Here is a 26,360-nt window from a genome sequence, read left to right as displayed (position 1 = left end):
TATTCCGTGTTTCATTCATGCCACTGTAAATTTCTGAAAATGTTGTTACGTTAATTTGCATTTCAGGTGACGATATGCGCATGACGAAATGTTCGTATGTACATATATGTAATCGAAAGTGACAACTTCAAGTGAAAAGTGAAACCGACATGCGACATTGAAATGCTGCCAGACCTGCTGCCGAGATTGTGACTATGAATTTTGAAATGTTGCTGACTTAATGCGTCACTTTTCCATTAGCTCTAAAGCTCTAAGCGCGTAAGGTGGCCAATGTGAGCACTCACACTTGAGCAAATGTGTGAGTGTGTGTAATTGAATTTATGTTTGCAGCAAATTTTCAATTTTTAGGTGTGATCAAAAGTAATCGCCAGTATTTAAGTAGTAGATAGTAGTATATGCCTGATTTTAAAAGCCAAAAAATATTAGAAAACACTCAAGGATTTCATTTCAAAGTGAGCCTCTTCTTTCCAAAAATTATTACCAGTAAATGTCGCATAAGTTAATATTAAAAAAAAGAAATGTTTGAAATAGCAAACAAATGACTGGCGGCTTAAGCTTTTGGCAATGACAATGACTTCTGATTACACGACAATTTTATGCTTGCGCTCGATAGCCCCTGGAGCCTCTGGAGCCTGTTGTCAATGTGAGACATTTGCGACATAACAATTGTCCGTTTTATTGCTGCCAAAGGCAAAATAATTGGCAGAGCAATTGCAGTTTTATTTGCGTTTTTTCCATTGCATCCTTTTGTGGCACGCGTATGTTTGCTTATTCTACACATACATACATACTTCAATGCAGTTGCGGCTGTGTGTGTAGGATTTATTTTATTTATGTTGCTGTTGGTGTTAGTTTTTCATCACATTTGTTGTTTTTGTTCACTCTGTTCGTTGATCTTTGCTGGCAATGGTTGTCGAATGCTTTCCAATGTCATAACAATTTTTAATTGCTGGCATCTCTGGCAATTGGACTAACAGTTTTTGCACAAACGATTATTTCTACAATATTTATGCTTTCTGTTGGCCAAAATTGGATACAAATTATGACGACATTGAAAGGGAGGTGGGCGGAAACCCGTAAATCTAAACTAAGTCTCGAAAGCAACAACTGCAATTATATTGACCCGGAAATGAAAACAAAATTGAAAAATTCAGATTTTAAAAATAGATTTATTTAATGCCAATGGAGCATAAGGCACTCAAACTCAATATCAGATATATTTAAATGAAAAGCCAATTAAAAATATAATAATAATTCTAATGAAATCATACGCCGTTTGTGCTTCAACTATTTATCGTAAAAGCAATAATATAAATTGAATATTAATATTCCAATGTTTACAGCTAAATCAATCTCACTATTTCTATTAAAGTAATTAAAATTGTGTGGAATTTTTCTCTGCAAAATATTTATGCCCTTCATGACCGAATAGTTTTGAGGCCCGAAATCGACTCTAGGATTAGAAAGGGAATGAAATAATCAAAAATAACAAAAACAGGTAAAAAATTATCCTTTACAAGAAAATCTGGATCCCATTTCGGTAGGAAAATGTTTGATTATATATAGAAGAGGTACTTTTTCAGTAATTTACGTTCAATTCACGTTCTGTAAAGAATGTGTTTCGCTCGCTTGGCATAACTAGTAGTCAACATAATCGGCCTACTAAGCGACTACTCGCAACTTCGTCAACCATCTCGAGACCCAGCATTCATTATTGGATAATATTCGATCGAATAGACCACGTCCAACATGCTGTGAAGAAAATATATCAGCCGTAGCTGAGAGTGTACACGAAGACAGTGTATGTAGAGTCGATTCGGCGCCTTTCACGTCAACGGACGGACGTATTGAACGACTTGAAGTATTTTACGTAAAGATCTTCAATTGAAAGCGTACAAAATACAACTTGTGCAAGAACCGAAGCCGCTCGACTTTCCCAAGCGACATCACTTAGTTCTATGTTTCAAGAAGTTTCAAGATGACTTTTTTGAACCAAACTTTGTTCAGCGATGAGGCCCATTTCTGGCTTAATGGGTATGTAAACGAAGAGCAACGTGAAGAGATTCAAAAGCTGCCATTTTATCCAGAAAAAACAAGAGTTTGGTGTGTTTTGTGGGCCGCTGGAATCATTCTTCAAAAATTAAGCCGATGAGAACGTAACAATCAATGGCGACCGTTAAGGCCCACACATTGGCGCCACTTCCCACACATCGTATCAGTCAATGGATTTATTGAGATAACATTGTGGGCAGGCCGATTGGCCACAAAGATCGTGTGATATCACACCGTTAGACTTTTTCCTGTGGGGATATGTTAAGTCTAAAGCATATGTGGACAATCACGGTTCGATTCAGGACTTGGAGCAAATCATCACGCGATTCACTCGTATATTTTTTATTGATAAAAATGAAACATGACAACCAGTTGATTCGAGGATTCTTAGAAACCTGAGCCCATATTATTTTACTACCCAATACTTGTCTGTGTTTGCATAGTTATGGCATAATATTTTCAATAATTCATAACTAGATTTTGCTTTCTGCAGTTAAAAATCCGTTAATCGATTATCTGACTCCAAATGATAATTTTCGTCACACTAATTAGACACAGCAATTGTTGAACAATTATATAGCTTAGTATAGGTAAACAAGTTTTGTGAATTGATTTTTTATGAAATTTATTTTTAAATGTTTAGTTTTACTCAAAAGTTGCTGGCGTAATGACGGAAATTGTCACGGCTTGTTTTCTAAAACTCCTAACTGTTTCGCTACTCATATCGGTGACCGAACGAAACTTGCGTATTTTGAAATCACACACCATTACAAATATCTATCTTTTAGTACTCCAGCGGTTTGCTAGTTGTTAAAACACTAAATGTCGAGTGCTTTGGCGCAAGTTCCTATATTCGAAACATTAGCTGTAAATTGAAGCCGGTGAATCGCGATAAATCGCTGCTTTATATGGACGCTGACGTAGTTAACACGCTTAATCTAAGTGTAAACTCAAGAATACCTACATCTCTTTATAAAGCTCTTCATGATCTCAACTGTACTTTCAGATCCACTTGCAATTATTGAAAAAGAACGACGCCAATAATTTCCAGCCATTTATGTTAAACATCCGAGCTAGTGTCTGCGATGTTATGGACAACAAAATAAGCTCGACTTATATCTCAATCATTAAGAAAATTTTAAAAAATACCACAAATGTACTTCACCCTTGTCCCTATACGGTGCGTATAATTTGGTTATTACCAGATATTCGATATTAAAGTGCTGTCTTTCCCTAGGGTCACTTGATGGCGAGCGGCTTGTATTTTGATACCAAACTTTTTCCAGTCAACCCGCCTTTGGGAATATATAAAGCGGTCGCAATTTTCCATAACGGCGTCACAGGCGACTGGGTTGGTAAGATTATCTTCCAAGGAGAACTTCGAGAAGTGCAGCATAAGAAAACTAGACCAGTGACTAGTTCTTGATAAATTGGCTTGGCTTATAAATATGAATAGACGAATGTAGGCAATTGATTATTCCAGTTGATGTTTCGTGTTTTCGCAATTTGTGTGCTTAATAAAGAATTTTTCTTTTGTTATTGTGTTGTGTTATATTCTAAATTTGTTGCCCACTATTCAAAATAGTTAAAATATTCAAAAGTCTTCCTTCAACGAATCAAATTGGATGTAAAAACCGAATTCGAAACATTTTCTGCAGAAAATTTGCAATCTTTACGGTGCCAGACGATTTCTGCCAACACACTCATGACTTCCCTTTAATTAGCTCACATTGGATGTTCGAGGTAAAGCTGTTTAATTTTCCATATTCAAGAAATTAATTGCAATGCCCTCTCAGCACAGCATTTACATATGCTTTGCATATACAGATAGACACTATGCAACTTTGGGGAGGAAGGCTAGTCTTCGTCAATACTAACTTCCCATTCGGTTTAATTGCAATCGGAAATGCCACAACCGTCAACTCGGAGCGACAACAGCTACGAATTCTGCCCACAATTTCTGCATGAAGTCTGCTCTTTCTATATACAATTAATAACTGCCTACATTTTGTCTACATGAGGAGAGTGGCAATCGAACAAGCAACTTGCATAAAGCAAATGGGGTTGGAATAACAGTGGTTGAGCTACTTTAACGAAGTAGCACCACATTCCCTTGCATTGCATCTGACTGAGTAACTTTATTGTTGCTTTCACATGTAAATTTTTGTCAGCAGGGAGTAGAGCTCCTATAAAACAACTAGCGTTACGGCGAATCGAAAACGACTAATGTTATGTTTTAGCTTGATTTTTTGTTTAGAATGCACTTAAAATTATCCATGTACTTAGTTCATCTGATTCATTATTTGCACGCTTCTTCTTCTTCGAATCTTGAGAGTTTGTAATTAAATTAACTTTCTTTGAAATCACCTTTATAATACCGCCTTCATTTCAGTTATTTTCACTTCCACCTGCCGACGCTGAGTAAACCACTTCGGTTGCACGTTCTATTAACCCAGTGAAAAACAAACAGTATGTGCTGGTGCTGCTGAGAATGTCTGTCGGCGCTTATTAAAATATGCGCACTTTTAATAACATAGAATTTGCAAAGTAAACACGCACACACACTCGAATACATTAGAGCGGGTCGATTTTTTTACTATACAATAGCGTATGCGCGAAATCTGCTACGGATCATGTTGAACAACTTTGCCTAAGAGACTGTGGGTCTAAAAGCGATTTCAAGCAAGCGGTTTTTAAGGCATAGTTTAAAAAATTTGAACTATCGACTGTATTGTAGATATGTGTTATAGTAGTTCGAGCTGGTATATTCCGACAAATTGTCAATAAAATATCAAAATGCATTTACGTACTAAATTTCATTCAAGAACAAGTTTTTGTAATCCCTAAAAAACTTCGCTTTAAAAGTGCTGGCTCGAAACCGATTGTAGATTCATAGTTTCTTATCCAAAAGTCATCAGAACGATCCGTAAACCATACCGTATCCGCAATTTCTCGTTCTCGTTTTTTACTCTTTTTAAGTCGACTCCCTCTAATGAGCATATATGCGTTTCTGAGTTGTTTTTGTTTGCCAGTCTCCTTAGCATGCTTAAGTGAAATGAAAAACAGATGTATTAAATGAGATAAAACCCGAAATTTCCATAATTTTATGCAAGTCATATTTTGAACGCTGTAGTCCTCTGCGTGTGTGAAGCTCTATCTGCAAAAGTATTTAGTTAATTCATTCTCAGAAATAATTAAGTTTCAAAAAAGCTTGTTCTAATTGGATTATGTCAACAAAATAGCTCGGCACATACACAGTTATATGGAGACCCATTTTAATGAATTTAGCTGATACAAAATTAATGCTTGCCCATAAGTCAAATACCAGTATTAAAAAAATATACAAGTATATGTAAAATATTCTTAACAGAATATATTCCGTTCCTATAGTAGTTGGGCAAGCTAAATTCTATAGGCTAATATCAATTCAAAACCCGTTCCTTTAATTAAGTGATCCTCTTTATACTTCGCCTCCTATAAGAGGAACGAATTTATGAATGAATTTCGAAATTCTTGTCCTTCTTGTGAAAATACAAACTCAAAACTTGTCGAGAGAAATATTACTGTTTTCTGTATACTTTAGACTTTTGCCTTGCCCAGTCTTTGAAATAGAATATGTTAAGATTGCCTGAGCTTAGTCCAATAACCCACATTCTTAGGTACTGGGCTCCTGGTTCCTCACTTTCTAGTCTGTCGACCAGCTTTGTGGATGCCACGCTACATCTGTGATCAGAAAAATTATACTACTCAACAAGTTTTAAAGAAAATATTGGAACTGATGTGATTAAAAGGTTTGAGAGGTCCTGATTACGAGTTTGAGTACAGAAATGTACCATCACGTATAGCTATTTTGTCATTTTAATAAATGGTGGCTCTAAATCACAGTCGCAAATGGACGGTACACTAGTGATATTTTTTAAGGATAACCCTAATGACATGCAAGTACATGCACTAGTATGGAAAATGTGTTCTCTCCACAAACATCGTGTTCGACAGTCGATTTTATCATCAACTGTTGCGTTGTGTCAGTTACTGCCTTTTCGCCCATTTTATGAATTTCGCCAAGCAACTTAATATGCTCGCACAAATGAGCCACCAGCCACCGGCGATTGGAGCGGCCACAGATTTTGCCCATTTAAATGAGTTAGTGACACTTGGATTGGCACTGTAGACTGATGGTGCAAGTAAGTAAGTAAATAACGCTTTTTGTTGTTGCTACTAGTGCGGCAACTGTAACAGTCTGCTGGTTTTGTGCCCACCTGGACACATTAGCCCCTCCAGTGGCGCTCATTCAAAGCTCCCACTTTTACGGTAATTATGGTATTTTTTGCTGTTGTCATTGCTGTGCTTGTTGTTGTCACCATGTGTATGTGTGCCTCTCCACCTGCAATTGCGACGCACAAACGTTTTACTGCCGACGCAATTGCAACATTATAAATAGTCATTTGTTGCTGCCACATACACGGCTCGTACAACATGTTGCTGCCAATGTTTTTCACTGCATTTCACGCATGAGTTATTAATGAGCCGCAACAGCACAGCACAGCGACGCACGGCACAACTCCAACAACAACTATTGAAAGTAACGAGCGGTAACCACCGCACTTGTAGCACTGCCTCGGCCCCTTCGCGTTGCGCAGATTCTGTGCTTTTATTCTGTTTTTGCAAAGCCCGTTATAAACGCACCAACGACGACACCAATACACCGCCCGACACATAAAGCCAAAAACACTGAATACAAAACACATCTAGTCTTCTAAGTGAGACACTTGCTGTCATTGCTCGGTGGCAACCGCTGATGGCTTGTCGATATGTAAGCCCAACGCCGCCACCACTGGCACCGAGACTCACTGCGGGCTCATGAAGTCCCCTTTGGGAAACGACTCTGTCTGCTAATGTGGCTTCGACTAGCGGGTTGCAGCTTTTCCGCACACATTTTTCCCTCACTTATATGGTGTTACAACAACAAATATAGCGTTACAGAAATTGCAACGTCCATACTATATTGAGTCGTAAACTCGTAAGTCTTCGATACGTACATGCACTAGTGTCATTTACCGTTGTAGTTTTACGTTCTGTTTTTGGCGACCACAATTAGGCCCATCAGTAGCGCGTTTCTTTAGTTCTTCGAGGCATAAAGTGATGAACTACTGAATGATCTGACCGTGGAACAATAGAAATTTTTATGAAGCTTACGTACTGACAACGTCGTCTCGAATATTAAGAACTCTATTCTTCTATCTCTCATCATCCCCAAATAGGTTGAGGCTGTCCTATTTCACCGGGACCCGAAATATGGTGGTCTGTAGTACTAGATTCCATCATAGAAAAATTCACCAAGCTACCTGGCTATCTCCGGATCGAAAAGCTATCTACCAGACCGGTCACGTTTAATAGACGAAAGACACGTATCCAGTGTCTTAGACGTGCGTACGTTCCGACGTCCTAACATCGACTCGGACCACTATCTTATTGCAGCCAAGATTCGCACGACGTCAAGAAACTGCAATCACAACAGACAGCCGAACGACTTGCACTCCTGTTCTCTGAAAGCCCTCGTCAACAACTCGGTATAAGGGAACTGTGCGTACAGCTGCAACCGAAACCATTAGTCCTCGGAAAGTGCAAAATAGCTGGTACGACGAAGACTGCCTACCTCGCAACGTTACAATCGACCAAAACACCTCCGGGATGGGATAGACACGGAGAGTTGAAGAGGGAAGTGAGGCGCATTTGCAGACAGAAAAAGAGAGAGGCCGAAATGCGTGAGTATAAAGAGCTTGAAAAACTGGCCGACAAGGGTAATGCTCGAAAATACTACGAAAAAATCCAGCGGCTAATAGAAGATTTCTAGCCCGGAGCATACTTTTATAGAACCCCTAGAGGTGATCTAATGACCGATGCCCAGAGTATACTAAAATTATGGAGGGAATACTTCTCCAGCCTGCCGAACGGCAGTGAAAGCATAACACCAGGAGATATCGGAACCGATTCCCCAATCGATGACGATGGAGCAGATGTTCCACTGCTCGACCATGAAGAAGTTCGAATAGCAACTGCCCGCCTGAAGTACAACAAAGCGGCGGGGCCGATGGATTGCCGGCTGAGCTATTCAAACACGGCGGAAGCACCCATTATAAATACCTAGATACCAAGGACTAAAAACATATGTCTGCCCTCTCAGCCATCATCGGCTTGGAGAAAGCCTAAAACCCGTTTCTATGTTGAACAGAAGACACCGTTGGGTCAGACATGCGTAATGGACACCAAACGCCTAACTTTCGTTGAAAATTTGCTAATGCAAAAATTAATTTGCTTAAAATCTTCTTTAGAGAAATTTTGTTCTTCAGCGTGAGCGCCATTAGACATTATTTACTTTTTTGGTCCATTAGTTATTTTCAATTCAATTACTCTCCCACTTTAGGCGCAAATTACTAGAGTGCCATTACCAAAATGGTAGAAAAATTTTAGAAATGCAAACGGAGACAATCTCATAATTATGTATAATTGCCTGCACACTCTCATTACCGACTTTTGCCTACATTTTAGTCACTCAAAATCAATAAAGCAACTTTTGCTAAATTTTTGCACATCACTTTACCACTCCTCTTCGCGCCGAAGCTGCGCCGTTCCAGTCCGCTGCTTGGTGCCCGTATCAACAATGGGTGTACTCAGCCAGAAACGAGTGTAGCGGCGGCGGCGGCGGCATGTGGAGCGTCAGACGCACCAACAACAACCTAAATGCCATGCCATTAATGATTCCGATTCTGATTGCGAATTCATGTTCTATACGCGAGCGTGTCTATGATGAGTGCTCGAGCAATTTTCACTACCTCCCTCATTACGGTTGTGAAGCAGTTGTTGTTTTTGCAAAAGCATGCATTTTCATGCCATGGCTTTACTTGAAATGGATTGTAGTTGTTCACGCCATGGCCATGAGTTTTCTGGTGCGCGCTGAAATACATTTTGATTTGCTTCCGTTTCGCGCAGTTCTTCTTCATTTCGCAGTGAGCAGCAACACGGCATTTGCTATTGCTGCAACAAGCCGCAAGTAGCTTTGGGCGCTTTGAGAATACCAAGGCGATGATGTCGGTGGAGTATTTACTAGAGCATTATGTGAGAATATCGAAATTTAATTTGGCTCTTTTACAACACTGACCCAATGTAACATGTACTGTTAGAGGAAAAGAGCGCAGCATTTGCTCAAACACACACATCAGCGTCATACGTGAAGATATCACTGAAAAGCTCTTCTAATTCTCGTTCTACGTTGTGCACGGACTATATATAGATTTATTTATCTATGTTGCGGCTAAAATCGCCAACAAGTGTTTGCAGTTTTGCTTTTCGTTTTCCCAGCACTTAACTCTGGTTTGCTGCCAGCATTTGCTGCTTCGTCTGCGGCTGCCGGCTGAGCATTGCTGAAAGCGCAAAAGCTGCGTCATACATTTGCGCTCGGTTGTCCCCGCCACGCCACCACACACATCCATTTGCAACTGCTGGTTGCTGGCTGCTGGCGGCTGCAGCATCGACTAATTTTAGAATTTGAACTAATTTTTCACGAAAGGAAGTTGCTGTGCTGTTTCACACGCCGATTTCACAGTTGCGAAGGCAAAAACAACAAATAAATAAACCACAAACATACACACATGCAAACAAATTTACTCGCTAACGTAAAGGTACATGTGTGCCGTTATGTGTTTGTGTAGTTGTGAGCATCATACGGGACACAATGACGTGGGGTATTTTTAGCTCTTGAATCGCTTCAATCTTTTCGATTTGGACTACTAGAGGCGGCAGTGCACTTCAGACGCCGCAAGGTGACCAGATGCAGAAATTTTTTATAATAAATTAAGCATTATTTAATATTATTTACTAGTGATGGGTAAGTGTTGACTTTACCACTTGGTGCCTCAAGTTACAAACAACTCCCGCACTGCTGAGGGTTCTTGAGTAAGTTTTTCGTGTCAGATGTACCTTTCGATTTTATTAGAATGCCTGCCGAAGTATTCTGGATAACCGTCAGTAGGCGTTTCCTAGATTCGATTTACCCCGCCCTAGATTTGAGTCACTAATAAGACTGGGATTGGTCGCAAATAATATTATTATTCGACATTTCATTACAACTGTTTGTCAACGGAGCTTCAGTTTAGTTGAATATGGTTAGAACTACAGGGTTTGTCCGGAAAGTAAAAGAACTGGTTTTCTTCCGCTGCGACTGTACTTCAGAGCGTGCACGCACCGACTGGATTCGGTAGAAGGCGTTCCTAGCTAACGAACGAGCGGCTGGTCAGTTGTCTCCAAATACCTGGAGAGTCAGTCGATGACGAATGAGCAAATCCAAAGTGAAAACGATGCTCATTGTGTTTTTTGACCTCAAAGGCATCGCCCACCGTGAATTTAGTCCTCGTGGACAAACCGTCAAGGCCAAGTTTTACGTGAATGTCCTCAAGAAACTCATACAAAGGGTCACTGGGTCCGACAAGACATCGCAGTTGCCTACAACAACGCCCCGGCTCACCTAAGCAAGGTCGGCAACCCAACGCTTCCGCAGCCGCCCTACAGCACAGATATGGACCCCCCAACTTTTTTTTGTTTCTTTGCCTGAAAAGGCCGATTAAGGCATTTTGACACGACATAAGGGATCCAAGCAGCGTATACCTCGGCACTCAAGGCTAATCCGGAGAATGCCTTCCGTGACGCCCTCAATGCTTGGAAATCATGTTTTTAAAGAATTGTAACGATTGGTTCTATAAATTTTTTCTAAAGTGGCTCACTTACTTTCCGGACAACCCCTGTATATATCTATGTGATTATTCTAAATGATACGTCTTTTACGAATAGTAATAAAAAATATTATAATCACAAATTCTCTCTCGAAGCCTTAGCTATCTTATCTAACACAAATATTTGTAGTTGCCGTTATCTGGAAAGCCGATAAATATTAAATTTAATTTAATTAAAATTTCCTGCTTTCACTAAATTTTTGGTATAAATATATAATGTCTGTTTTTTTTTTTTTGGTTCACCACTTTTTAAGTTGACTCAAAGCGCTAATTGCTTTTCTCGCAAACACCGCTGTTCAACACTGTTTTGATACATGCAACAACAAATGCATTGCGCTTATCAACTTTAACAGTTAAAGCCGACTTTTGACAAATGCGACAAAGAAAATTTCACTCACATGTGTGACACCGCCGCCATAGAGACGAACTTTGTTGCTCACGCACACGCATACATGTACACAACAACAAATTGCTTGTTTGTGTGGCACGAACTCTGAACTTCACCTGGTTGTGCGCTAAGTACACAAAATAGCGCAACTTAAATGACAGCAACAACAGCAACAAATCCAATGAAAACTTTTAATTTACCACACACACATATAAAGATATCCAATAAATAAAATAGAATCGCCGAGACAACACAACACCGAACAGAAATTAAGCTGGAAAATGAGATAATCAATGATTTGTTGCTCTTTTGCTTGTTGCAGCAATTAAAAGTTTCTAACAATAATAACCTAGCGCAACCACACAAAAGGAAAAACAAATTTAAGCACGATTTTCACAGGCGAACAATACTCTGTCGCAACACGCGCAGTTCACGAAACACGCTGCAGCAGCTCCACACACAAAACACAGCGGCGACACATTGCGGCATCGCCTGTGGCAAAGGCAACAGTCATCCGCCTGTGCTGCGCCTAGCCAACAAACAATTGCTGAGAGTGCGAGTCCGTCGCCGAGCTGGGCGCACGATTACGAAATTGCACACACACAGCCATAAAGTTGAGAAAATCCCAGCAAATTAAGAATGAAAAGGGAAGAAATGCAAATAAATTCGGTTGGATAAGTTTCGGTTGTGAAAAGTGCGGAAAAGCGTCGAGGTGGGCGGTGCACGGAGCAGCTGACAATCCGGCGAGTACAAAATTTTGTGTGTGGAATAAGAGCGCATGAATTGCATAAACTGCACGTGACGCATAGCATAGTAGCACAGCGTGCCTACTAAACGCAGCCACAACGTTGCTCTCGGCGGCCGCAATGATGGATGCGTTGACAAAAAGTATAATTTATTGTCATTATTGGACCGATGAAACCGACTGCAATGCAAGCACATAAATACTTTCCACATATACATTTTCATGCTTTATGGTCTCGCATACCCCGCAAGAAAAATCAGCAGTATGAAATATTTTTTCTGAGATATCAATTTTTTTGTTCATTTGTCGGAACCATCTATATCAGAGCACTATAGCCTATAGCTGCCACACAAACTGAATGCTCGGAATAAAGTGCTTGTATGGAAAGTTTTTTCATTTGACGATATATCTTCTCGAAATTTGGCATTGGTTGTTGTCTAAGGCAATAGTGCAATCTTTGAAGAAATTGATCAGATCGGGTCACTATAGTACATAGCTGTCATACCGATCAAAATAAACTTGTTGCATAGAATCTTTTTTATTTGTGAAGGGTATTATAACTTTGGTAGAACCGAAGATAACGTCTTCTTATGTTTTCTGTAGGTTCCGGTCCCAACTAAGATTCATATCAGGATTGAGGTTATGGGGTTATGGACCACATTATGGTTTTTTGGCAATATTTTTTGAATCTCTACTAGAGCTTTCTATATTTTAACCAAATTGTATGAATTTAAAGACGTTGCCTAGCCCTTTAGTTTTAGTTATTTCGGCAGTCTTCCTACAGGGTACACATACAACGCATTTTCAACGAACATATATACATACATATGTGACAAGTGTATATAAATTTAATAGCATAGTTAAGTAGGTGCTAGAAAACTGTGAGAAAATTAATTGATTTTTCACAATCTTCAAGACAATGTGACAATTTTGTAAAGCTGCGACACAGTCGACACGCAGAAACGAGTTGTTGCAACATGGCATTAAGTGTGGAAATGACGACTTCACAATGGGAGTCTGGGAAAATCGAACCGTATGTGTTATATGGCCACAAAATTAAAAGGAAGTCAACCTAACAGTAACAACCGAAACTTATCTAACAAAGGCAATGAGAAAGCGCAATGTTTAAAAAATATTTGCCAGTGAAATTGATACACATGTTCGGATGACAAAGGCAAAGACAATTTTTAATTAAGTACCTACATTTTGCCCTTCGAAAGACATATCGCACACACACCATTAAACTTGACTCGACAGGACTGCTTAGTAGTGCAGCGCCGTCCTTTGTCCTCAGCAAGTATGCACACACTACGTAATAATGGAGGAGCCTTAAAAAGGCCACATGGTTACTAGTATAACACAAGTACATGAGCAACATATTGCTTGTACAGAGGCATATTGAGCTAATAATGGATTTTAAACGGGTCAGCAGTTCGCTCCAGTCGCTTTGACCCCAAAGGGGAAAAAGAGCACCGAAAGTGGGAAGATTGGAATATAATCGACTCGGAACGTTTGATTTGCACATGTAGAAGCAAACCGGGTCTGATTAATTGCCTTTTATAACGATTAACAGCGCTCATATTGAATATTTATGGTCGACTTATCTTATTTTATATTTTAAGAGCAAAAATGGCATTGCAAAACTAAAAGTCGTAACTCGCAATTCATTCGTGCAAATATTATTAATTGAAAAGATGAGGCTTTAATAAAACGATTTAACGGTACCTTCCGTGTTTGCGTCACAAATTCACAAAAAGCAAAAGTAAAGAAACTCTTAGGCAAAGCTCAGATACTAAAGACCAAAAACAACAAGTCAACTTCTTGCAAGTGCCATCCGCAATGAGTTGACCGGAAAGCTTAAGCGCTTGTAATTAAAGTTTTGCGCAAGCGATTCATCCGGTGGTAGATTGTCGGTAAGAAAATGTAAATTGCGCGAAAACTTTGCTGTGGCAAAAGCAATTCATTATGAGTGACTCCGCAACAGTACCGACACAATTATGCGCAATTCACGGTGCAAAGTCCGCGGTAAGCAAAAAGTTTTAACACTTTTGAATTACAACTGAGAGTTTGGCGTTTGATTTTCGTTTTGGAGTTACTTATCTACATTTTTAATATTACAGTACCGCTTCAAATCATCAGACATTAATACTTTCAACTTTTCTGTTACTTGTAATTAATAAAGGTCCAAAGCCAAGTCACTCAAGTGTGTGAACGACCGTCATTAAGTGTGTAATGAGTGCCACCGCAACAAATTTTATTAAAGCTTCATGAATTCAACAATATCCCTCGGACCCAATGCATTACAAAGAGTCTTCCGATTAGATTCATCATTAGTGCCATCACATACAAATTTCCAATTCATTTATTGATTGTCTAATAAAATGTGCATTGTTGTTGCTGGTACACATTTGTAGAATTCAAATTAATAGCTCAAACACATACATATGTATTTCCATATGTCATCAATTGCTCGGCATTCCTTTGTAATTACGCTTAGTAATTAGGGAGCGTTTGTCAATTAGTTGATGGAACTGATGGAATAGCAATTGTGACATTTCCAATTGCCGACTTTGTCGGCTTATATAATACTTGTTATGTCAGTAAGTGCTTAGTGTAATAGCGTTTTTTCGAAGCAATTGTTATAAATGACAATAAAATAGGCTAATGCGATGAAAATAATTAAATTAGCGGGAATATTTCACAAATCCAGCGAAAACAGCCGTGAAATTTGTGTGATTTTGAGGTGAAAATTGCAGCTTATCCGTTAAAACAAACACTTGATGTACGTATATCTTTCTGAATGTCAGCGGCGTATGCTGAAAAAATGTTCAGAGGGGTTTTCTGTTAAAATTTCTGCGCTCGAAGCATAAATATCTCTATGGATATTGAGGAGAACAAGAACGTTCAATCTGACTTCGCTAGCCGCATTCCGCAAAAAAGTTTTCAGCCAGCAAAAAGCCGGTAGAGTTGCCACGATTTTCGGGTATCGTCATCTTAACATCAAAATGACTCTACTCTGAGTAAAATGAAGGATATCGCTGTAGTACAACAAAAGTACGGTTCGAGTCAAAAAAGGGTTAATTACTTTATTTCGTGATTGTATGACTTTGGGACATTTATTAATCAGCGCCAGAATACAATTCGTTCGACACGAGGCAAGAAATGCAATGCAAGACACGGGTATTGACACTCCTTAGCGACCTCGATGGACTCCGAGCATGCACACGAAGTATGACGAAGCCTCGGAACGACCGTTCCCTTTCCTAATGTCTCAAAAGATACTCGATACACTATCGAATGAACTATGCGTCGTCGTAGGTAACGATTCATGGCAAAAATAGAATACCTGCTATCGAAATTAAAATAGAATATTTTATTGAAGTAATGAACTATTCTATACTGTTAGAACCTTTACTTGAACACTTAAAAAACTTAGCTTTTGTTCTTTGCAACTTCATAAGGGTCTGAACCCTAAAATCCCCCTTTTACACACGCCCCAAACAACTTAACATTTATTCTTTACAACTTAAGAAGGGTTTCAACCTCTAAATCCCCTCTTTGCGTACGCCCCTGCTGGGTGATGTAAGTATATGCAGTAAGCAAACAATATGTTCGCAGTGCAAGTAAGGCGCACAGTTTTCGCCTTCGACTGCAGTTTTTGTTATGTGTGCGCCAACCGCAAAAAATGGAAAATTTTGCTGAAAATCAAAATTCAGCGCGAAACGAGCACGACTTCAAAATGATATATGAATAGGCGTATGTGTATGTACATATGTTTGTATGTGTGCGTGCCGCGGTGCATACATCACTCTGCTTCTGGGCGCATGTAACTGTCTGACTTCCCACTTAACAGATGATATATACGCACATGTATGGCTGTGTGTTCGCCGACGTGTGTGTGTGTGCATCCTCAGGTAATTTGGCGTCAAATATGCGTGAGGCAACTGTACGATCTGTGCGCGAATCGCTTTCATTTTAGGCAGAATACACAACTACAAGTTAACAGAGCATAACCGTAGCTCTCAGCGCACATCAGAAACTTTTCGCGAAATAAAAATGCTTAGAAATACAAAGTATGTAGCAACAAGTATTTTTTTTTTTAAATTGAAAAAAAGCCGCCGCCACATGAGTGTAGCTATGCCTTGTGCGCCCGTACACATGCATATACGTAAGTATTGAGAGATATGACAAAGTGAATTCAATATTTAAGCGATGTCATCAGCAAGCCGAAGCACATTAGTCAGAGTCATCAAAAAGTGCGAGTAAATAGTAATTTGTTTGTGTGGACAACAGCAACAAAAAGGGGCGTCAAAATTGTACGTCAACAGCAATTATGGAAGTGCTTCCAAAAACCATATGCCACACAAATTAGTATATATTGTGGTGTATGAAAAGTGTCAGCCGCCCACTTAGTGATTAATGTAGTCGAACAGCTCTCATGAAACTATTACTTTGAAGAATCTGCTGACAAATTGGATCAGTGGAAAATTGGTACCTGGAACTTTGCTTTACACCTATCTACTTCCAAAAATTCCCGAGTATTGGAGAAATCCTGTCTCATGCAAGATGACCACCCATCTAGAAGCATTCGATGAGTTTCTCGTAACTGGCCCAGAGACATATATACATAAATATAAAGGTGACTACGCCAATATTGTCATAAACTGAGCACATTATATTTAGTATTTCAAGTAAATATCCATTACTCAGTCATAAGCACGCTTTGTTACGCTTGTTGCTCCGCTAATGTGTATTGATCCACCCCTATCTACAACAAAAATAGCGCAAATTTGCATATATGAAAATACATAAACACAAACATACATTTGTTCCTAATCACTTAAAAATTATCGCAAAACGATTATTTCATGCAAATAAACAGACACTCGACAAACGACTTCATGCCGAACTGCCGCCTAGTCACTAGTTACTAGCGAGAAAACACACTTACATACATATGTATGTATGTTCATACAGTGCGATGCTTCATTTATTTCTTAGCACGACTTTTGACGCAAGCGCTGGTGTGTGCTCGTAAAGAGATCGTCGTATAAGCAAATCTACGCAATAGTTTAGCGGATAAACAAATTTCTTTTTGTAGCAAAAATATGCCGGCAAATTTACACCCGCCCCCTCTCCGGTGACAAGCGCGCAATAGATGGAGCCAGCGCTAAACGAGGTTGGGCCAAGCGCTTACAGATATTTCAACACCGGCCGGAATTCACGCTAAATCTTTGCGGCGAACTCGTGTCTGTGAAAAGCAAATTAGCGCGAAGTCAAAGCTTAGATGTAACGCTTATGCCCATAACCTAGACAAAACAAGTTCTTCCATTTCGAGACATTTGAAGGGATTTCAATTAGTGAGCAAAAAATTCGTCTCCAGTTGTTAATGCTTTCCTCTTATTTTTGTGGTAGATAATTAAATAATTTCAACATACATATGTAGGTAAATGTGTGGCTGTATTAGTACTTAAGTACCTATATACAAGCGCCAATTTACGCATCGACACCTCTCCTTGTGGCCATGAACTTGAGCACTACAACTTTCATTGTCAATGCGACCGAACTCCTTAATTTGTTAGTGTGTTTATGTGAGTGGGGATTTGAGCCCAAAACATACTCTTTGGGGGTCTAATTGCATGTCGTACTCGGATATTAATTGGTTACACGCTTAATTCTTGAAAAATAGTTTGTCTTTTCATAGAAAAGCGCGGCATTAAAGCCTTTAGTATTCACTAAAAGGCTCTTTTTTCGGCGCGCTGCTATTAAACCCCTTGAATTTATGATTATAATCGTTTAAGCTTACAACCCACACAATTCTAATTTGAATATTTTTTTTTATTTTTTGAATATTTTGGGAATTTTTATTTCTGCTGAACAAATTACTTTGAAGTGGCTATTAGCTTCCAACCATTCATTATAAAGGGTGATTTTTTAAGAGCTTGATAACTTTTAAAAAAAAAAACGCATAAAATTTGCAAAATCTCATCGGTTCTTTATTTGAAACGTTAGATTGGTTCATGACCCGCGGCTGCGTCTTAGGTCCATTCGAATTTTGCGGAATAGCCCGAATTTCTTCGGAAATGTTGTCTTCCAAAGCTGGAATAGTTGCTGGCTTATTTCTGTAGACTTTAGACTTGACGTAGCCCCACAAAATAGTCTAAAGGCGTTAAATCGCATGATCTTGGTGGCCAACTTACGGGTCCATTTCTTGAGATGAATTGTTGTCCGAAGTTTTCCCTCAAAATGGCCATAGAATCGCGAGCTGTGTGGCATGTAGCGCCATCTTGTTGAAACCACATGTCAACCAAGTTCAGTTCTTCCATTTTTGGCAACAAAAAGTTTGTTAGCATCGAACGATAGCGATCGCCATTCACCGTAACGTTGCGTCCAACAGCATCTTTGAAAAATACGGTCCATGATTCCACCAGCGTACAAACCACCAGTGCATTTTTCGGGATGCATGGGCAGTTCTTGAACGGCTTCTGGTTGCTCTTCACCCCAAATGCGGCAATTTTGCTTATTTACGTAGCCATTCAACCAGAAATGCCTCAAAAAAATCATTATACCAGCCTCCAGCTACTTGTTTATTACTGTTGTGCCTTCTTTGTTGCGTAATTATTTATGTACGTATACATGTATGTATGTTAAGTGTCTATTGTGAAGTATTTATCATGCGTAATTGATACTTTTGGCAAATTATATGCGGCTTTTGTGAACTCTAGCACTTTGGATTGGAAAGCATTGAGCTCGCAGTCTCGCTTGGTGGCGAAAGTGCAAATATGCAAATAAAAAACGCAATTACTTAGAATACTGAAACTGTTTTGCATGGCAATTTATTTCATTGGCGTGACTAAATGTGTGATTAATTATGTATACCGAGCTTTTTTCCTAACATGTGAATTATTAACAAAACGGAGGTAAAAATGGCGATATATACCTCGTTCGTTTAAAATGTTTAGTAAGATATATTAATGCGTATATTAAGGGGATATTTTAGTTTAGTAATAAAAAAAAACTTATTTTTTATATTTTTAAAGTTTGATTAGCCATGTGTACAAGGGCATTTGTGGAGATATTTTTGCCGAATGCTCGGCATCAAAACTGGTTGGGCCGAAACTGAAAGCTTCAAAACGATACACACCAATTCTCTGGTTTGACTGGACCGATTTGTCCGAAATTTTTCGAGAATATTTTTTATAGACTTCTCTATGTCTATAAGTAACCACATCTACAAATTTAAATTTTTACTATTTTTAAAACATTGGAAACAGCCAAAAAGTGCTGTATAAAAATTGTTTTTTTGTTTTTTTTTTGTTCAGGCAGTCGCAATATCGTAAAAAATTGTTGTCCCACATTTTCCTTGTCCAAGATATTGCAACATTATTCTATATAAATATTTTGTTTTTGGTTTCCAATACCCACCAGGGTTGAAATCGTGGGTATGGTCACGTGCCCATTTTTTGCGACCTCCCACTTCATCAGCTAGTAATTTTTGAAATTTTTATTTTTTTAATTTCTTCTGGACTCTTGTAATATTAATAAATAACTTATAAAAATATGGACAAAAAATGTGAACTGTCCTTTTTATGACACTTCAAAAGTTAGCTGGAAATTCAGGCCTCGACCCGCTTCGTGATAAAAATTATAAATAAAATCTCATAATTGAAAACAGTAATTCAATAACTATTATCAAAAAAATTGGAAATCGTTTCCAGATATAATAACCAATATACATATAACTATTTTATAACTCTTATTTTGGTTCAATACCAGTATATGATAACTAATATATAACCATTTTATAACCAAAACTCAAACTTTGTTTCAATATTTGTGGTTTCTATTATATCGTTTTTCCTTCGCTTGTAAACTTATAAAAAGTGATGTTACGTTATTTTGCATTTTAGGTGACGACATATTGACACAACCAGCTTTTAGGTATTTTGAAAAGTAATCTTATTTGTTTAAATTTCGAATTTAGTTAAAATTAGACGATGTAATTTCTGTCAATTATAATAAAAAAAATTGCTATATTGTTAAATATACACAAATCGCAATAATTGAAAATAATGATATTTAATTGCTTCTCTTTTTTCCACGTTGTAGTTATAACACAATAAATAATTATTTTCGGCTTAAAGCGAACACCATACACAATTGGTATAAAAAATAAATTCCTGAGCTATTTGCTTCCCAAAACGTTTGTAAACAACCGCATGAAAAATCTATGCTATAACAATAATTCAAGCTCTAACTGGGAAATTGGAGTAAGTAAATGGAAATAACAAGCAATTAACCACCTGTTTAGCGTTTTCGAGGCGCAAAAGGAAATGTTTACGGAATTTAAATGCAAAGTCAATCGCGCTGAATGGACTCGCCCAGTCTGGCCGCAAATGTCTACGCAAACCGCTAGGCAGACGCGCACACATTTTGCAAAAAAGCGCACACAACAACACAAAATCAAAGCGAAAATAGCAAACCGACAGAAACGATAATCATCGAGTGGCGGCGCGCAGGAAACAAACGCTTTGATATACAGTTTCAACACAAAAGGCTAATACCAAGCATTTCATAAAGCACATACACACGCACACTGGTAATGGAGGGCTATCTATTTACCGTAAACATTAGAAATTATGCCAACTTTTTACGCAGCACCGCCATTGACTTGCAAAGTCCACAGTGAGTAAATAAACGCGCAAGTAACAAAGCAAATTTTCCATATCCGCGTTAAATATTTTCGACCCAATATTATGTGTAGGTACTACTTTGGGTAGAGCAGGTGGTGATTATTGTGTGGCCATGGCGCTGTAAGGCGGCAATGTTTTGTTGCAGAGGTGCGAACGGCCGCAAGAATATGTTACACACGCCTCTTGACTGATAAACGCCTTAAATTAACCTTAATTTCCGACGTTCAGCTCTCACAATATTCACTTCGCATGCGAAGATGGCAAGCGAGTGAACACACTGCAGTAGTGGGCCAAATTTATTTTGTATTTTAAGTTTATATGTGTATTTTGAGGTTATGTGTGTGTGGACGCATGCAAAACGGCATAAATTGCTTATGGATGAATGGTGGCTGTAGGCCTAGCACCCGCGATTTCGTTAGCATGCTCGGCGCGTATTCACACCGACGCGCCAACGAGGCTGCGGGAAGGTGTTGGCCAATGTGTGGCAATTCTCATATTGCCAGCCACCAGCCACTAATGGCCAGCCGTACATAGTATGTATTATCGCCACTGTGATTTCCAAGCAAAAAGTAACAGCGCTTGTTTACAAGCAGAAATATAGGCGCACATGCACAAGTCCATTAGTTTTCATTGGAGTCCGTATTATGCCATAAATTAGCGCCGCATGGTTTATAAATAATTTAACATAAATACTCGCAGGGCGCGGCATAATTGTTTGTCATATTGCAACACTATCTGGTTTTATAACATTTTCGTTAAAGGGGTTATAATATACAGTTTCATAATGCGCTATATCGGAGCCCACTACTCTTGGAATCGTATTTGTCATATTTGGATTCCGTCACCTTCTTTTACTTAAGTCACACAGTCCAAATATTAAAGAAATTGAAGAACTTAGTACTATTTATGGTTTTCATATTGTTTTGTTCTATCATTAGTAACATCGATGCATACCTATCGAGTTTAAGGGCATATTCTATTCTAGAAAAAAGTCGATATTTTTTATGTTTTCGAAGTTTAACTATTCAAGAATACGCTTACTAGAGGATTTTTCAAAATTCCATTATATTTCGGAAATATAGGAATTTTTCTGACCCGACTTCCAAACTGGCTCGGCCGGAACTGAAACTTTAAAACAGTTTTTTCTCGAAAATTTCTTTTCTACTAGTCGAATTTACATGAAATTTTTACAAAGCAAAGCAAATGGGTCTGGTAGTGAACGAGGGCAAGACGAAATTTCTCCAGTCATCAAACAAACAGTCGTCGAACTCTCGGCTAGGCTTCCACGTCACTGATGACAGTCATAACTTCAAAGTCGTATATAATTTCATCTATCTCCGAACCAGTAGTAACAGCATCAACCATAGTAAGTTTTGAAATCCAACGCAGAATAACTCTTGCCAACAGGTCCTACTTCGGACTGAGTTGGTAAATGAGAAGCAAGGTCTTCTCTCGACGAACAAAGACCGAATTCTACAGGCCTGCTATATGATGCAGAGGCATGGATGATGACTACATCTGATGAGTCGACGTTACGAGTTTTCGAGAGAAGGGTTCTGCCGAAGATGTATGGTTCTTTGCGCGTTGGCAACGGCGAATATCGGATATGATAGAATGATCAGCTGTATGAGATATACGACGACATTGACGAATTAAAAGACATCGGCTGAACTGGCTAGGTCAGGTCGACCGAATAGACGAAAACACTCCAGCTCTGAAAGTATTCGACGAGGTACCCACCGGAGGAAGCACAGGAAGAGGAACACCTCCACTCCGTTAGAAAGACCAGGTGGAGAAGGACCTGGCATCGCTTGGAATTTTCAATTGGCGCCGCATCGCGAAAGGAAGAAACGACTGGCGCTGTTGCTAATCAGGATATAATAGCGTAAGCGGTGTCTACGCCAGTCAAGAAGAAGAAAAATTAAAGTGCTTAAGGACCAAAAGTGAGAGTTACGAAATGATTTACAGCTTTATTTCGAGTGCCTATCCTATATCATTTTCTAGATTAAATCACATTCACATCCTCCCCACAACCTTTGAGGACAATAATTAAAAGCAACGATTTTTTAATAACTAAAAATGTTAATCAATACATAAAGACACTTATAAATAAATAACTCAGAGATCACTATCTCCTTTACGAGTGCAACAACAAAACATGGCAAATCACAACAAATCGGCACAAAACAAACGCGCCAAATGTCAAAGAGCACAAATCAGCGAGGCAATAAGGCAAAGTCAAATGCAGTCGTAAATTGCCGCAATAAAACTCAGCTTCCACGAATAATAATAACAATAACACGTAAGAAATCATAAATGCAAAACATGATATTATAATGCCAGAAGAGGGCGGAGAGCTTTGCTAAAGTGCATGTAAGTAATTGAATGGTATTGGTAATGGTATTGCAAAGCGGTGAGCGGGAAGTGGAAATACCGCCCCACAGGGTTCACATGATTAATTTTTTTACATGAAAAGTTTTGAGAAATTAGTCGCCGCAATTGACAAGCGCGTGCATTGAACAATAACAACAACAAGCAAGCAGCATTAAGTAATGAATTAAAAAGAGACAACGGTAAATCGGAAAGTGAAATGAAAAACGCTGCCTTGTTGCAACACCAGAAACTAGCGGTGTGCGCTGGCAATGCACTCGCACACACCCACACACACACATTAAAAATCAAACGAAATGTCAATGCTTGCAAAAATTACCGCAAACAACAAAAGCGCGCTTTTATTTTTATTACTATACAAATCGTTTTGCTTTTTAATATTTTTCGATTGCTTGCGCACCAGCGGAGCGTTGTGTGGGTGCGTGTAAGCGGCGGCGGTGGCACGTCAGCAGCGAGTAATGACAGGTGTGCTTGTGCGTTTTCATATTTATATATGCATAATTGCACACACCACTGTAGCACGCCCCTCGGCACACCGCGCCACCGCTGACTCTTGCGGGAGTGTGAGAAAAACGCCCAAACACGTTGTTCGGTTAGCTGCTTGTTTGATTGTGGGTTTTGTTGTTGTTACTTTGAGTAAATATATATGCATATGTGTATATTTGTATATATACTCGCCACTTGTCGACACCGCAGCAGTTTTCCCAAACAAATTCAATGAAAACAAATTTAATTTACTCGTTAAACTAAGCGAACGCCCTTCAATCACTCAAATGTGTGTGTAGCCATGTACATATGTATGTATGTCGACTTACAAACCCGTGTGTAAATAAAAAATTCTACACTAATGGAATGTCTCGCTAACATACTTATGTACATACATGTAACTATATGGTCGATGAATGTGACTTATTGATTGAATATATTCTCCAGGTGCACGGCATATAAATTTTGAAAAAAATACGGTCGAGGTCTGTCGAAAGTTTTAGAATTTTTTATATTTGTGTAGTTTTGCTGATAGCAGATAAGAAACATTTTAAAATATTTTCATCACTTTATGACGTCAAAAGCATATGTATATATTCACGTGCAATATACATATCTACAAATTTATATATTTTTATAAATGTTTAGGGGGAGATAGAACGTATTGGAATAACGAAAACTAGTTCTGAATGTTTGCAATGTGATAATTTCTAAAAAAAAAAAATAAAATAAAAAATTATATTTTACGAACTCGAGCATATTCAAGCACTTAAGCCGCAGTTGTAAATATTTATTGAACTTGTCGGCAACAAAGAACCTAAATCCTGAGCATTAAATATATTTTAAGCAGAAAATAAACAACAAATGGTAAGTTCGTTCGGATATCAAAAGAACATACATACATATGTATGTACATACAAGTACATATATGCCTGCAGCACAATATGCTCAATACATTACGTAGACTCGTAAATATCTGCCGCTGGCACTTCGGCAAGGTCAACGAGAAGTTTAAAGAAGTTTCACTTAAGTGAAATGAACCGGCTACTCTTATACAAGCATACATTTGCATATTACGAAGCTATTGTGCACATAAATACATATGTATAGTATATTTATGCACACGGCTTGTGAAATATCAGGTAAATAATATGTGGAAGCATTTCACATGTATATGTGTATATGGTAAATATGTACATTAATATATGTAGGTACGAGTATATATTGTACATATGTACATATGTATGTGTTTAGAACAGACTACCTCTAAGCGATTGCCGCTTATGTTTACCCCTCGTGAATGGTTATTGATGAACTAAATGATGTAAATATGTTAATTTATGCTCGGCATGCTCACGAAACAAATTATCGTCTTTTTCGCGAACAAATATTACTAAATTTAGCGATTACACAGTGTTTCGTAAACAACCAATTTCGTGGAAACGAAACTTCTTAAGCAATAGTTGTGGGGTTTCTATGTACACACTTGTATGTTAACTTCGTTTTAGAAATGAAACACGGATGTTGCGGTTTAATGTTATTTTAGAAAGTTTACAACGTTCTGTGGTCAAGTCGTCATCTCTCGTTGACATTTTCTGGTTCGGATATTGTTCGAAACTGCTAGCGAAAAATCGTATTCCAAAGAACATAAAAAGCCTTTTTCTTGAACATTCGTGCCTCGGCAGTCAATCTCTGATAAATTTTCGCCATGGGGAAGCTTTTCATTGAATCTATTAACCATTTTAAGGCCGCTCTGGGCTCTCCATTAGTCGGCAAGCACCAAGGTCACGCCATAAATATGAGGAAAAGCGCACCGAAATTAATATAAGCGCCTAACAATACTTTTAAAGGTCAATAAAAACAATTACCACGATTAAAATTGAAAATCGCCAATCAGTGGAGAGGAGTGAATCGAATTAAGAACTGGTTTAAGGTAACGTTATGTTCTTTAGTTGGGGTATACCAATACACTGATTGCACTGAATTCGATGTTTAAATAATTTCGTTATTGGAAGAAGTGGCGAATGGTCAAGAAAATACCAAAAATAATAATGATAATATTAATAATATTTTTATAGAGGAATGTATATTATTTAACAATTTTCATAATTAAAACTCATTTTCAGTTTCTGGCTTGTATGATTTTCGGAAAGAGTTTAGATTTCTAACTGCCTACTAATTTCAACGCTTTTGCTAATGGCTTTCTATATATTATATTTAATACTTTAATATTGATTTATTGTAACTCAATATCAAATGCAATACATATATGTATATCGCATTAATATATGTATATTAAACTACAAATATATCCGGTAATTGATCAAATTAATTGAAGATTATGTAGATACATTTATATATATGAAAATATATGTATATAGGTCTGTATTTTATGAGGCATAAACGGAGTCAATATGTCACTCAAAATGTCAACTTAAATGCAGCAATGCAGCTGCATGTGTTGGTGTATGTCTTTGTTGCTTGTGGTGTCGACACACTATTATGACAAGTGTCACAGAACTGTCAAGTCTCGGCGACACGCAACCGAATGCAACGCAAAGGCAGTTATGCGACTCAAAACGCCACGCATGCAATGTTCTAATTGCTCACCGCTCATCTGTGTTGGCATATTGGTTGCTGGTTGCTGGTCGCTGCTTGCGGTGTTAATGCAATATTTATGCAGTTTGTTGTTGTCATAGTTATTCCTATCTACCGCATATGAATTCATTCATAGCGAAGTGAGCGAGTTTTTATTGCTGCTTAGTTCTGCTTTTTGTTTGATTCGCTATCAATGCGAGTTGTTGGCGCTTGAATGCAAC

General features: G+C 38.4%; 2 protein-coding genes across 2 annotated transcripts in view; one reads left to right on the top strand and one right to left on the bottom strand.

The window, feature by feature from the left end:
* LOC105229373 (mucin-3A) overlaps positions 1-26,360 on the bottom strand; it is a 125,160-nt gene that overhangs the window by 78,086 nt on the left and 20,714 nt on the right. The gene's annotated exons all lie outside the window — the stretch shown is intronic.
* On the top strand, positions 1,959-3,625 carry LOC115066398 (uncharacterized). The gene is made up of 4 exons (XM_029551564.2): positions 1,959-2,779; positions 2,841-2,996; positions 3,059-3,232; positions 3,290-3,625. Exons 1-4 carry the CDS (start codon positions 2,720-2,722, stop codon positions 3,476-3,478), a joined length of 579 nt encoding a protein of 192 aa, XP_029407424.2. The 5' UTR covers positions 1,959-2,719; the 3' UTR covers positions 3,479-3,625.

Source organism: Bactrocera dorsalis, chromosome 1, assembly GCF_023373825.1.
Source record: "Bactrocera dorsalis isolate Fly_Bdor chromosome 1, ASM2337382v1, whole genome shotgun sequence".
Classification (NCBI taxonomy): Eukaryota; Metazoa; Arthropoda; class Insecta; order Diptera; family Tephritidae; genus Bactrocera; species Bactrocera dorsalis.
The sequence above is the reverse complement of the archived record's forward strand: the minus strand, read 5'-3'. Positions and strand labels throughout refer to the sequence as shown.

Excerpts from the sequence above, each read along its gene's own strand:
- LOC115066398 (XM_029551564.2), top strand. The coding sequence starts at position 2,720 with ATGACGGAAATTGTCACGGCTTGTTTTCTAAAACTCCTAACTGTTTCG. Across the intron at positions 2,780-2,840 it reads CTGTTTCGCTACTCATATCG|TACTCCAGCGGTTTGCTAGT; the intron begins GTGACCGAACGA and ends TCTATCTTTTAG. Across the intron at positions 2,997-3,058 it reads TTAACACGCTTAATCTAAGT|ATCCACTTGCAATTATTGAA; the intron begins GTAAACTCAAGA and ends CTGTACTTTCAG.